The sequence below is a fragment of the Stenella coeruleoalba genome (assembly GCF_951394435.1).
Source record: "Stenella coeruleoalba genome assembly, chromosome: 17".
Taxonomy (NCBI): domain Eukaryota; kingdom Metazoa; phylum Chordata; class Mammalia; order Artiodactyla; family Delphinidae; genus Stenella; species Stenella coeruleoalba.
Window position 1 is genome coordinate 2,538,077 of NC_137163.1, and position 12,762 is coordinate 2,550,838.

General features: G+C 52.2%; 1 protein-coding gene across 4 annotated transcripts in view; it reads right to left on the reverse strand.

Moving 5' to 3' along the window:
* Positions 1–1,002: 1,002 nt before the first annotated feature.
* DENND3 (DENN domain containing 3) overlaps positions 1,003–12,762 on the reverse strand; it is a 58,809-nt gene continuing 47,049 nt past the window's right edge. For 2 of the 4 annotated variants that reach the window (XM_079902255.1, XM_079902252.1), the window contains 5 exons: positions 10,926–11,086; positions 9,548–9,681; positions 2,085–2,203; positions 1,867–2,004; positions 1,003–1,747 (listed from right to left, as the gene is read on the reverse strand). In XM_079902255.1, the coding sequence (XP_079758381.1) occupies positions 1,544–1,747; positions 1,867–2,004; positions 2,085–2,203; positions 9,548–9,681; positions 10,926–11,086 (756 nt within the window). In that variant the 3' untranslated portion in view covers positions 1,003–1,543. The remainder of the gene's footprint in view (positions 1,748–1,866; positions 2,005–2,084; positions 2,204–9,547; positions 9,682–10,925; positions 11,087–12,762) is intronic. The other 2 variants (XM_079902254.1, XM_079902253.1) reach the window with 2 other exon arrangements.

A 12,762-nucleotide genomic window follows, 5' to 3' on the forward strand; every position in this document is an offset into this window, starting at 1 on the left:
ATTTACGTGGATTTCTGACAGGCTTTTACTCGAATTTTTCATGTGTTTACAGAGGCAGAATTCCACCTTCTGCCAGTTGCTGCTGGCCTAGTCTTCCTTCTAGAAGTCAGTCAGGGGAACACACCCTCCCCAGGAGGACAGACTCGGGGTGGCGGGGGGAGGGGAGGGGCGGATTAGGCCGCCTGGCTGTTCTCCGCACCACAGTCTCAGAACATTCCAAAGTGTCAGTCAGTGATCAGACCCTCCAGAATGCTTGGGTCCTGCAGGCACAGCCGGAGGCCTAGCCAAAGCTCTCACCGGGGAGGCACTGCAGATGCCTCTGAAGCCTGGCTGTGTGCTGGGGGCCTGACAGAGACCCTCACAGACCTCTCAGGGTGAGCGAGGTCCAGCGTGATGTCTATCCAAGTCCCCAGAGCCCAGGGGGAGGGTCCGGCAGCCAGCCAGCCCCCTGTGGCAGAGCGCATCGTGGGCCCATAGGGGACAGGCCTCGGGCCTTCACGCAGTGCAGCCGCGCCAAAACCTCCCTTGCTCACAACTGGGGGACGACAGCTCAAAGGTAATGGTAAAAAGGTACAAAAGGTCCCTTTTGCAAATATTTATAGCTAGTAAGGTAAGAGCATAGCTAGTATTATCCTCAGTTAAATAATAAGGCACCACCTACACACACATACACGCCGTGCACCTGGGATGCAGATGCAGCGGAAACGGACACGAGTGTCTGGTAAGGGTTTGTTTGTGCTAGTTTAGATGGAATGCTGACCTTTGGTTGAAAAAGTCTCTAGGTTTTTTCATTATAAAAAACGTTGCATTAATTAAAAGGAAAAAACCCAGCGCTTGCGTCAGCTGGCCCAGCCCTGTCCCGACAGCCTCAACCCAGTGTTGTCCCCCTCCCTGGGCAGGCGCTGGTCACCTGCTCTGTCGGGGGACAGCAAGGGCAGGTGCAAACCTGTTCAACCACAACGTGGTCATTTAAAACTCCCCCCTTCTCATGAGCTTTGCTGCGAACAAGAGGTCAGTGTCTGGCTGTCGGGGGACAGCGAGGGCAGGTGCAAACCTGTTCAACCACAACGTGGTCATTTAAAATTCCCCCTTCTCATGAGCTTTGCCGCGAACAAGAGGTCAGTGTCTGTCTGGCTGTCGGGCGCCTGTGAATCTGGTGCTTAGTATCTGGCGAGTGAGTGAAGTGGAGGAAAAGCAAGACCCGAGGTCTGCAGGTCACGGGTGCTCCGGCTAAACTGCTCCCGGATGGCCTGGTGCTGGCCCAGGTCGTGGGTTCTGGAGCCGTCCAGGTAGCACAGGGCGACTTCTCAGCAGAGGCTGCCTGACAGGCCCCCCAGCCTGAAACAGTCCAGTTTAATCAGCTAAGTCCAGGAGAGAGAGTGCGACACTATCGGTCTCGTAACTGAGGCCAGAGAGCCACACAGGCCCCCGCAGCGGGGCCCTCCCAGTGCCCCCGCCCCAGGCTCAGACCCGCCTTCTCTGGGGAGGCGCCAGGAGCCGGCAGAAGGCGCGTCCCATGCTCACAGGGCACACGCGCCCTGGGTTACTCGACCTTCCAGATGGCGATCTTGCCTTCGTCGCGGCCGGACCCGCTCAGCACGTATCTGTCCTCCGCGGAGCACAGGGTGTTCACCGTGTCCATGTGGGCCACCAGCTCCTTCGCCACCGTCTTCCTCTCGGCATCGATCACGTAGATTTTCCCCTTGGATCTCCCCTGCGACAGCCCGGTGCCGCCCACCCAGATCTGCTGAGGAGAAACGGGCACCACACGGGCAGCCCACTCAGAGGTGTGCGGTGCTCTCGGGCACCCGCAGACCCACGTCCTTCCCGGCCCGGCCTTGACCAGCAGCCCCGGGGCCGCCGTACCTGCTTCTTCACCTGGATCATGCAGTGGATCCTGGAGCAGTCCTGCAGGTGGATCCTCTGCGGGGGCTGGGCGAGGTCCTGCAGGCTCCACACGTAGATGTCGTCGTACCCGGCACAGGCCGCCCAGAGCTGCTCCTGCTAAAGGGGAACGGGTCACGACGCGGGCGGTGGCAGCCCAGTGGCACGGGGGCACCGGCCCAACCTGCCGCACGGGTTACCTCGGGCATGAGCTGGAAACCCAGGAAGGAGGTGCTTATCTCTTTAAAGTTCTCGCCAATCTTCAGTTCTTGATGAAGAAATCCAGCCGTGGTCACGACCACGATACTGTTACCGGTACCTGCGGGGCGGAAGAGCCGGCATGAGGGGCAGGCAGGGCGAGCTCGGAGCACAGGGATGAAAGCGCCGGGAGAGCTGCAGTGTGACCTGCGGTGTGCCCGGTGGGGCCACGGCTCCTGTACCACATCTGACCGTGGTGTCGGCATCTCTAACTGTAGCTGCCCCGTGGCGCCTTCGCATTTTCTCGCAGGGACACTCAGACCATTAGCCCCATTTTTACCGACAAGGAAACGGCTGGAGTCCAGCACCCTCTTCTGAGGCTTTCGGAACCCTTCCTGCCACGGTTATTTGGCATTTCCTATCACTTGAGGCCACAGCATCTGCTACCCCCGGCGGTGAGGATCAGCGCTCTAGGTGATGGTGCCCCGCCACGGGACACGTCTCTCTGTTTAAGCTCTTCTCTGTCTCTTTCTGTTACTCACTCCAGCAAACCAAGAGTTTCCACATCACGAGAGCTACAGGTCATCAAAATTAGTACCGCAGGTAGGTCAGATCAAGGGTGCAGGGGAGACGGAGTCGGGTTCAAGGGAAGGTGAAGAGCTGCAGGGCTGTCCTCTCTTGGCTTTTACTGCCTGCGTCCTCCACCTCCCGCCCTGTCCTGAGGCCACCAGAACAGGAGGACACAGCCCTGCCCTCAGGCAGTGCCATCTGGCTCCAGAGGGAGGGGGCACGAGTCCCCAAGGTGGGCTCCGGCTTCCCGTCATGGTGGGTGGACTCCAGGTCCACAGAGAAATGACCCCTCTGTCCTTGGCTGCCCTCAGGACTCGGAAGCTCAGCTGGGTTCTCAGTCACAGGTGGCGAGAGCCTGCCCATACCTCTCTTTCCTGCCTGAGACCTAATAAGCAAACCCCAGCATCCCTCCTTTTATCCCGAGATGCCATTATCCACTTGGACTAATTAACAGGCCCCTAGGATGCCGCTGCCTGTCAGCAAGACCTGGGTGGCAGGAAGTCCTGCCAAGAGGCGCTAATGCCCCTGGGGGCGTGCCGACCAGCACGCTCGCCGCCCGCCAAGCTGCACAGGGCGGAGTTCACAGCAACCCTGCTTGTGCGAGCACGTAGGGGCCCTGCTGCACACGGAGTGGGGGACGGGGGCGACAGATGTGGGTGAGACCCATCACTGTCCTCGAGGTGGGCCGGGTACCCAAAGGGAAGGTACGCCTGCCGTGGGCGGTGGAAGGGAGGAGGACCTGGGGAGAGCTCTGTCCACGAGATCCGGGGAAGCGGTCCTCTGGGGTAACTGTCACCAACCCTCACACTCACGGACGCTCCAAGGCCCGCTTTCTGCCTCTCACATCTCCCAGCCGTCAGCGTGCTCTCCTGTGGGAGGGATGGTATTTCCATCTCACTTTGCAGATGAAGGAACAGAGACTCCAAGAGAGCAGGGGACCAGCCCAAAGTGACCAGTCATCGGTGACAGCGCCTGGATCTGAACTTGAATGCACATGGAGGCTGCAGCCTGAGCCACAGGTGTGCCAACAACATCACAGAGCAGACCTCCGGCCACAGGAAGCAGGGACGGGGTCTGCCCCCTCCCAGAAACGCCAGGCCTGGGGGAGGGGCAGTGCTGCAGGAAAGGCAGCTTCCATCCAGACACAGGGAAGGCATGCAGGGTCTGAAATACTGGGACGCAAGTAGAAAGGGAAGCCGGGGACCCTCAGGCTCACCTCGCCATGGGCCTGGGGAGGAGTCAGAGGCGTCACCCGTCCCCCACCACACACACTCTCAGGCCACACCTCAGTGCCCACGGACCACAGCTGATGAGTGACCAAGGCTTTAGCTGTTATCCTTGTTTAGATAAAGACTTGGAACAACACTTCACAGCAGACACTCTCTTTTACCCAAAGAAGCCCTGCTTTCCTCTTGTCCTTTTCTCATTGTTGTTAAATAGGAAAACTACTTACTGTATTCGTTAAGTTGAAAAATAAGAGGGATTCCATCCTGAAAACAAGGTTATCCATCCTCATTCTAATCTGCCATGTCTCTCACTATACTTAACAGGCAACTTTTGGTCCAAAATGCGTCCACGGATGGACACACGCACATCTGACAGTCACTGGAGGTCAACCAAAGCTGAGGGATATGGTCTTTGAGAGAAAAGAAAGACACTCAGTGAGCTGCACAGTTACGTGGGCTTCCTCTGAGGGGACTTCCTGGCTCTTTGTGGGGCACTGAGGGATAAAAATTCTAGCAGTACGTAGCAGGCCATCTTGGGTTGAGGGTATAGTTTGGGGCTGCTGCTGCCAGTGTGGCTGGAAATAGAGGGGGGATATCTCCCAAATGAGGGATCCCCAAAATGCATGTATAAATTCTCCTCAAATCCTTGGCTGACTCCCAAACTGTGTATAAACAGCAGAACTGGAACATTCAAGACCTGAAGAGAGATTTCACAGGGCTACAGAGATAAGAGTTCAAAGTTCTAGCTCATCCCTGTAGGAAAGGCTTGGTATATACCTTGGGCATTCCTCGAAACCTTAAAAGGGCCATGCTGTAAGAACAAAGACCACATACCAGGACTAAGGTCAGAACTGAAATATACTCACCCTAGAAAAGCCTAAGACCAAGCCTCCCCACAGGATCAAGATGATCTGCCAGTAACTTAATGACCTTCTAGAACAAGACCTAAGGAAACCGTCCAGAGTCTCCTCAGCACGTCATTAACAATATCCAGGATGCAGTGAAAATCACAACACACGTGAAGCTTGAAGATGCGACTAAAAGCCAACAGGAAACACAGTAGACAGAAGCAGACCCACAGATGATCCAGTATCCAGCAGACAAGGACTTTAGACCAACAATTACAAATATGTTTTAAAACTCAGAGAAAGATATGGAGAGGATAAGTGAAGAATATAGGATTTAGGAGAGAAAATCAAAGTTCTTTATAAAATAAATGGAAGTTCTAGAACTAAAATGAAAGTTTGCTGGATAGGTTTAACTGCAGACAGGACACAGAAGAAGAGAGGTTCAGGTCTTAGCCAGACTAAAGCACACAAGAAAAAGAAGGAAAAAATTATAGCAGTGCCTGAGACCTGTGGGACATTATCAGATGGTCTAACTAATAGTATAATTATATACAATTATAATATATATTACTAATATATAATTAGAATCCCAGAAGACACAGAGAGAGAGAATGGGCAAGAGAAATAATGGAAGAGGTAATGGTTACGTTTTCCCCAAATTCAAGAGAGTAAACTGCAAGCAAGATAAACACAAAGCCCTTCACACCCAAGCACACTGTAGTCCAACTCATGCAAACCAGAGACAGAATCTTAAAAGCAGCTACAGAAATCACATTATAGTCAGCAGAACAGCGGGAGTGACGGCAGACCTCCCGTCAGGAACGAGCTAAGCTGCGAGACAACGGAATGATATTTCTAGTGTGCCGGGAAAAAAATAAAAACCATCAGCCTAGAATCTGTTTACAACAGATTCATATCAGAAGAAATACTACAGGAAATTCTTAAGGCTAAGGGGCAGTGATGCAAGATGGAAACCTGGATTTTAAGAAGGAGTGAAGCTCAACCTGAAATGGTAAATATGTGGGCAAAAAATAATTTTTTTCTTAATTTCTTTGAAAGACCCTTGAGCACTCAGGCAAAATTTTTAAAAATAGGTTTATCACAATCATAGAAATAAAATACTGCATTTAACAACAATAGGAAAGGGAGAGAAAGAGGTAAACGGAATTAATTTTACTGCTGTGCTCTGTGTCCATTATACATGAAGTGGTGTGTTAACAGTTATTTAAAGTAGATTGTGAGAAGGTAAGGTTGCACATTGAAATCCTTAAAGCAACCACTAAAAAGTGGAACAAAAAACACAGAGTTAGGGACTTCCTGGGCAGTCCAGTGGTTAAAACTCCATACTTCCACTGCAGGGGGCGTGGGTTCAATCCCTAGCTGGGGAAGTAAGATCCCACATGCTGCGTGGCATGGCCCCCTCCCCCCCCAAAAAAAACCGAACATAGAGCTAAAAAGACAATAAAGAAGATTAACTTGAATTTAAGAGCAGTCTAAAAGGAGGCAGGAAAGGAGGAACAAAAGAAAAAGTACAGATGTGAAAAATGGAAAAAAAAATAAGGGTACACTCAACCATACGATTAATCGCCTTGAAAGTGAGTAGACTGATTGGCACAGGGTATGCATAGACATTTCTCTGAAGAAGACACACAGATGGCGAGCAGTCCATGAACAGATGCTCCGCGTCATAAGCCATCGGGGAAACGCAACCAGACCCGCAACGAGATGCCGCGTCACGCCCACGAGGACGATTACGGTAAAAAAAACAGATAATAACAAGTTCTGCTGAGGACGGGGAGGAATGGAAGCCTCATATCCGCTGCCAGGGATATAAAACGGGGTGGAAAAGAGTGACAGGAGAGCCGATAAGCAAGCTGTAGCATTCACACCATAAAAAGAATGAGCTACTGCTATTCAGACACTGTGGATGAGTCCTAAAAACATCATGTTGCCGGAACTGAGCCAGATGAAAAGAACACATGCTGTAGAGCCCATTTATAGCAAGTTCAGGAACAAGCACAACAAGTCCATAACAGAATTCAGGAGTTGTTTCCCTCAAGGGGGGGCCACCTGGAAAGGGGCACAGAGGGACCAGCAGTGGTGATGGAAATGTTCTGTGTCTTGACTGTCGGGTGGTTATGTGGTGTATACTTTCGTCAAGACACAACAAACTGAACGGTACGGTACTGGCACAGAAACAGAAATGTAGATCAGTGGAACAGGACGGAGATGCCAGAGAGAAACCCACGCACCCACGGTCACCTCATCTATGACGGGGGAGGCAAGAATATACAATGGAGGAAAGCCAGTCGCTTCAATAAGTGGTGCTGGGAAAACTGGACAGCCTCAGGTAAATCAATGAAATTAGAACATTTTCTAACACCATACACAAAAATGAACTCAAAATGGATTAAGGACCTAAATGTAAGGCCGGACACTTCTTATAAAACTTTCTGGGGGGCTTCCCTGGTGGCGCAGTGGTTGAGAGTCCGCCTGCCAATGCGGGGGACACGGGTTCGTGCCCCGATCCGGGAAGATCCCACATGTCGCGGAGCCACTGGGCCCGTGAGCCATGGCCGCTGAGCCTGTGCGTCCGGAGCCTGTGCTCCGCGACGGGAGAGGCCACAACAGTGAGAGGCCCGCGTACCGCAAAAAAAAAAAAAAAAAAAAATTTCTGAGGAAAACACAGGCAGAACACTCTATGACATAAATCACAGCAAGGTCCTTTCTGACCCACATCCTAGAGAAATGAAAATAAAACCAAAAATAAACAAATGGGACCTAATGAAACTTACAAGCTTTAGCACAGCAAAGGAAACCATAAACAAAAAAGACAACCCTCAGAATGGGAGAAAATATTTGCACACGAAGCAACCGACAAGGGATTAACTTCCAAAATATACAAACAACTCATGCAGCTCAATATCAAAAAAATAACCCAATCAATAAATGGGCAGAAGATCTAGACACTCCTCCAAAGAAGACACACAGATGGCCAAAAAAAACAAGAAAGCCACTCAGCATCACTCATTATTAGAGAAATGCAAATCAAAACGACAATGAAGTATCACCTCACACCACTAAGAATGGACATCATCAAAAAATCTACAGGGCTTCCCTGGTGGCGCAGTGGTTAAGCATCTGCCTGCCAATGCAGGGGACACGGGTTCGAGCCCTGGCCCGGGAAGATCCCACATGCCGCGGAGCAACTAAGCCCGTGCACCACAACTACTGAGCCTGTGCTCTAGAGCCCGTGAGCCACAACTACTGAGCCCTCATGCCGCAACTACTGAAGCCCGCACACCTAGAGCCCGTGCTCCGCAACGAGAAGCCTCCGCGACGAGAAGCCTCCGCAGCGAGAAGCCACCGCAATGAGAAGCAGCCCGCACACGGCAACAGAGCAGCCCCCACTCACCGTAACTAGAGAAAAGTCTGCGTGCATCAACGAAGACCCAATGCAGCCAAAAATAAATAAGTAAATTAATTAATTTAAAAAAATCTACAAACAATAAATGCTGGAGAGGGTGTGGAGAAAAGGGAACCCTCCTATACTGTTGGTGGGGATGTAAATTGATACAGCCACTATGGAGGTTCCTTAAAAAACTAAAAATAGAACTGCCATGACCCAGCAGTACCACTCCTGGGCATATACCTGGAGAAAACCGTAATTTGAAACAAGATACATGCACCGAGTGTTCATTGCAGCTCTATTTACAATAGCCAGGACATGGAAGCAACCTAAATGTCCATCAACAGAGGAATGGATAAAGAAGATGTGGTACATCTATACAGTGGAATATTACTCAGCCATAAAAAGAACAAAATAATGCCATCTGCAGCAACATGGATGGACCTAGAGATTGTCATACTGAGTAAGTCAGAAAGAGAAAGACAAATCCCATATGCTGTCACTTACATGTGGAATCTAAAAGAAAAGGTACAAATGAACTTACTTACAGTAAGTACAAAACAGAAGTGGAGTCACAGATGTAGAAAACAAACATGGTTACCAGGGGATGGCGGGGGGGATAAATTGGGAGATTGGGATTGACATATACACACTACTATATATAAAATAGATAACTAACAAGAACCTAGTATATAGCACAGGGAACTCTACTCAATATTCTGTAATGGCCTATATGGGAAAAGAATCCAAAAAAAAAAAAGCGGAGATATATATATAACTGATTCACTTTGCTGTAACCTGAAATTAACACAACTATACTCCAATAAAAATTTTTTAAAAACACAACAAACTGTCCATACGTTTCGTGCATCTCATCATACGTAAAACATGCAATTTAGAAAGCGTTCACGACCATCACCCATGTTACCTGGCATACATACACCAGGGAAGACTTCAAAGTGCAGGCAACCTCCGTGCGGTGATGCGCAGAAAATGCACAACGCCCACGTCACTAGGCACAGCGTCTGTACCTCCCGTCAACCCCGAAGTGCCCCCCTCAGACCCCCAGACGTCCCCGCCCGAGGTCTGTGCTGGGAGGGGCAGAGGGGAGCACACAGCACGGCTGGGGAGACGTGACCCGCACGCAAACGACCGGGCCACAGAGGGCTGCCGGGAGGAGTGGCAACGGCCCCCCGGGGCACGGCGAGAGCAGAGACAGGAGCAGGCGGGGAGGCCGCGCAGGGAGTAGCGCCGCCGGGGACACAGCGAACTCAGGAGGGGTGTGGGGAGCCGCGTGCATCAAGAAGGAACCAGGGTTTCACAGTCAAAGTTGGAAACGCGTGTGGCAGAGGAAAGGGGCCTTGGCTCCCCTGCCGTTAGCCAGGAGCCAAGCGCAGGGACCAAGCACTTACAGCACCAGAGGCGGCCGCCGTGCAGTCTGATGGCCAAGAGCCCGTCGCCCGGCAGCTGGAACCTGCTGGTCACCTGCAGGGAGCTCGCGTTCCAGGCCAGGACTGTCCCGTCCGCGCTGCACGAGTACACAGTGCTGTGGGGTGAACACGCATGCAGGCGCTTAACTGTGGCCCCGAGAACACCGTGTGCTTTTCAAGTTCCCACCAGGTAAGCATCCACAGCACGGCCAGCGAGACGCCAGCGCTGTCGGGGGGGCGGGTTTCTGAGCGCCCGCCCCCCCCCCCCCCCCCCCCCCGGCACCTCCACCACGGCTGCTGCCTCCGCCAGGAATTGTGAACAGAGCCGTAAAGGGCTGTTAACTAAAATCCACCCCTCCCGCCAGGGGCCGGGAATGGCACACGCCCCCTCCAAGCTCAAGTCCAAGGATCAGCAGCTGCGGGGAGGCGGCCCTTCCACCACCTGAGGGCATGGCATCTTCACATGAGGACCTAAGTCCACCCGACTGAGGACAGGCGGCGGCCCTGAAACTCGGGGCACAAGGGGATGGGGGTGGCACAGAGGGAAGCAGCAGAAAAGCTTAGGAGCTGTGGCCACCTGCGCCCAGGGCTGGGGCTGCCCGTTCAGGGTGGGTGACCTCAGCATACCTCACACACCCACTGAGCCCCGCTTCCTCACAGAGGGAAACAGGGACCCCGCCTGGTTCTCGCGTCTCCCCTGGGCACCTGCTGTGTCCAGGCCCTGTCCCAAGCACAGGACACGGCAGACAGCAGGGCAGACACAGGGCTGCCCTTGGGGGGCTGGCATTCTTAACCTGGTAAAGCCAGTGAAGGATGAGGTAAATACATCTTACAGGTTGAACTGTGTCCCCCAAGAAAGACGTGTTGACATCCTAGCCCCCCAACACCTCAAAATGCCACCTTATTTGGCAGCAGGGCCTTTCCAGAAGTAGTTAAATGCCGCTAATAGTTGGATGGACCCCCATCCAACATTGACCTGTGTCCTCATAAGAAGGGGACATTTGGACACGGGCACACAAGGGGTTCCATGAGAAGACATGGGGTTAGGGTGATGTGTCTACAGGCCCAGGATGGCAGGCAAACACCAGAGCCAAAGAGCAGGCAGGGAAGGCGGGGTACCAGCTGCTACGAGCACCGCATGCACGCTAGACTCGGTCTCCAGCAGAGGCCGCTGCTCTGCACCCATCATGGCCACACCACACAGGAATGTCCCCGACTCACCTTCCAGACCCGCTTTGCTTCCCCTGCGCAGCCCGGGCCCTGCAGGCCATGGCCCACGGCCATGGGAACCCTTCCCTCTGGCACCCCTGACCCACGCAAGAGCCAGACGGCCCCTCCTCCCAGGGGAGCCTGGCCGGACCTGGGTGCCTGCGCTCTGTCCTGCACGACCAGACCCGTCACGCTGGAGCGGTGGTCCGTGAGCTGCTTGTTGCAGGACATGCTGTGGACGTTGATGATGTAGATGACCGAGTCCTCCGAGCCGACCCACACCTGGGTTTGCTCCGCCATCACCATGCAGTTCTGAGGGGGCCGAGGAGAGAGCAGAGCAGTCAGTTCCCCGTGTTCCCGGCAGTCGTTCTGTCCTGTGCGCTCACAGCCAGCGCTGAGCCGCCGCTCAGGGACCGACAGGCTTAGGGTCCTGCCGGCCTCTGGTCACGCTCTTGTCATTCGATCAACACATCATCTTGCCGTGTGTTCCTGTTTAAGGATGCCTCTGACCCTTGAACGACACAGGTTTGAACTGCATGGGTCCACATTTTCTCTGTAAAGCACATTCCAGCCTCTGGCACCTCAGCTCTATACTAGGGCACCATGTTAAACAGCAAAATCACGATAAAAAGCACAGAAATGTGAAGAACGTGGCACTAAATAGGCCGTGAAAAGGACACGTGTCTACAGTTTGAGCTGAACCAAGAAGGCAGAGTCGCCTGGCTTGAGCTCGGCTGGGAACACGCACACAGCGCCCATTTCTCCCTGCTCTGGAGACGTGCATGTCTGTGGAGAACCATGAAAGCGCCGTAAGTATCTGCTCTGGAGCTACAAATAAATTTTAGCGGGCAGGTAAGTTTGCAAATATGGAATCTGCGCATAATGAGGACAGACTGTATATTAGCCGGTGCTCTTGCAGCTAAGAGAGCAGCGCTCTCGGGGATTCCGGCTTAGCACGGTCAATGCCAGTGACCATCTTCAGACTTTCTGAAATTAGAAATTAAGAACTAAAACACTGAAGAGTTATCAAAGCCACATAAACATGTGAAACGCAAACGTGTCTGCCTGTGCATCTCAACCAACCCGGCTGCATCCCTAAAACCGCGTTCCCTAGACGTTGCCTGAGCGGTGTCCGACTCTATCCATGATATGGGCAACATTTTACTGGTAACCAAACGAGGGTCTCAGATTGTCAGATCCAAGCAGCTTTCAAAGAGCAACAGTTACATCACTGTGGAGGGGCTGAGGCTAGATCTAATCCCGTATAGTCAGTACCGATGGTGCTTACTGGTACTTATCTTTGTCAGAAGAAAGAGCTCATAAAAATTGATAGCTTTTGGGGCTTCCCTGGCGGCGCAGTGGTTGAGAGTCCGCCTGCCGATGCAGGGGACGCGGGTTCGTGCCCCGGTCCAGGAAGATCCCACATGCCGCGGAGCGGCTGGGCCCGTGAGCCATGGCCGCTGAGCCTGCGCGTCCGGAGCCTGTGCTCCGCAACGGGAGAGGCCACAACAGTGAGAGGCCCGCGTACCGCAAAACAACAAAAAAAATTGATAGCTTTAATTTTACCAATAAACATTCTCATAAGTTAGAAAAAGATGCTACCTTGCTAATTTCAGAACTAATCACTTAAAAAAGCCCTTTCTTTTGAGGCATCTACCTGAGAATTGTTGTAACATTTTAGTAAAATGCCTTTCTTTAGTGGCCCAAAGATATCTTAGATAAACCACTTGGAACTTCAAATTTCAGATGAGGCAGCATTTTCTAGAGATAACTGCCCCAGTTGCTGTCTTGTTGAAACAGTACAAAATATCCCTGTGAAACCAGTGGGAAGATATTTTCACATAACTGGATAACTCTCTGCTTTAATTAAATGTTACCTGGCCTAACTGGGGAGCAGAAGAGATTGATACAAAATGCAGCCGTACGATTTTATTTTCACAAGGATTTTAAGTTATTCTGTTACTAAACAGTCTTTGGAATGCTTGTGA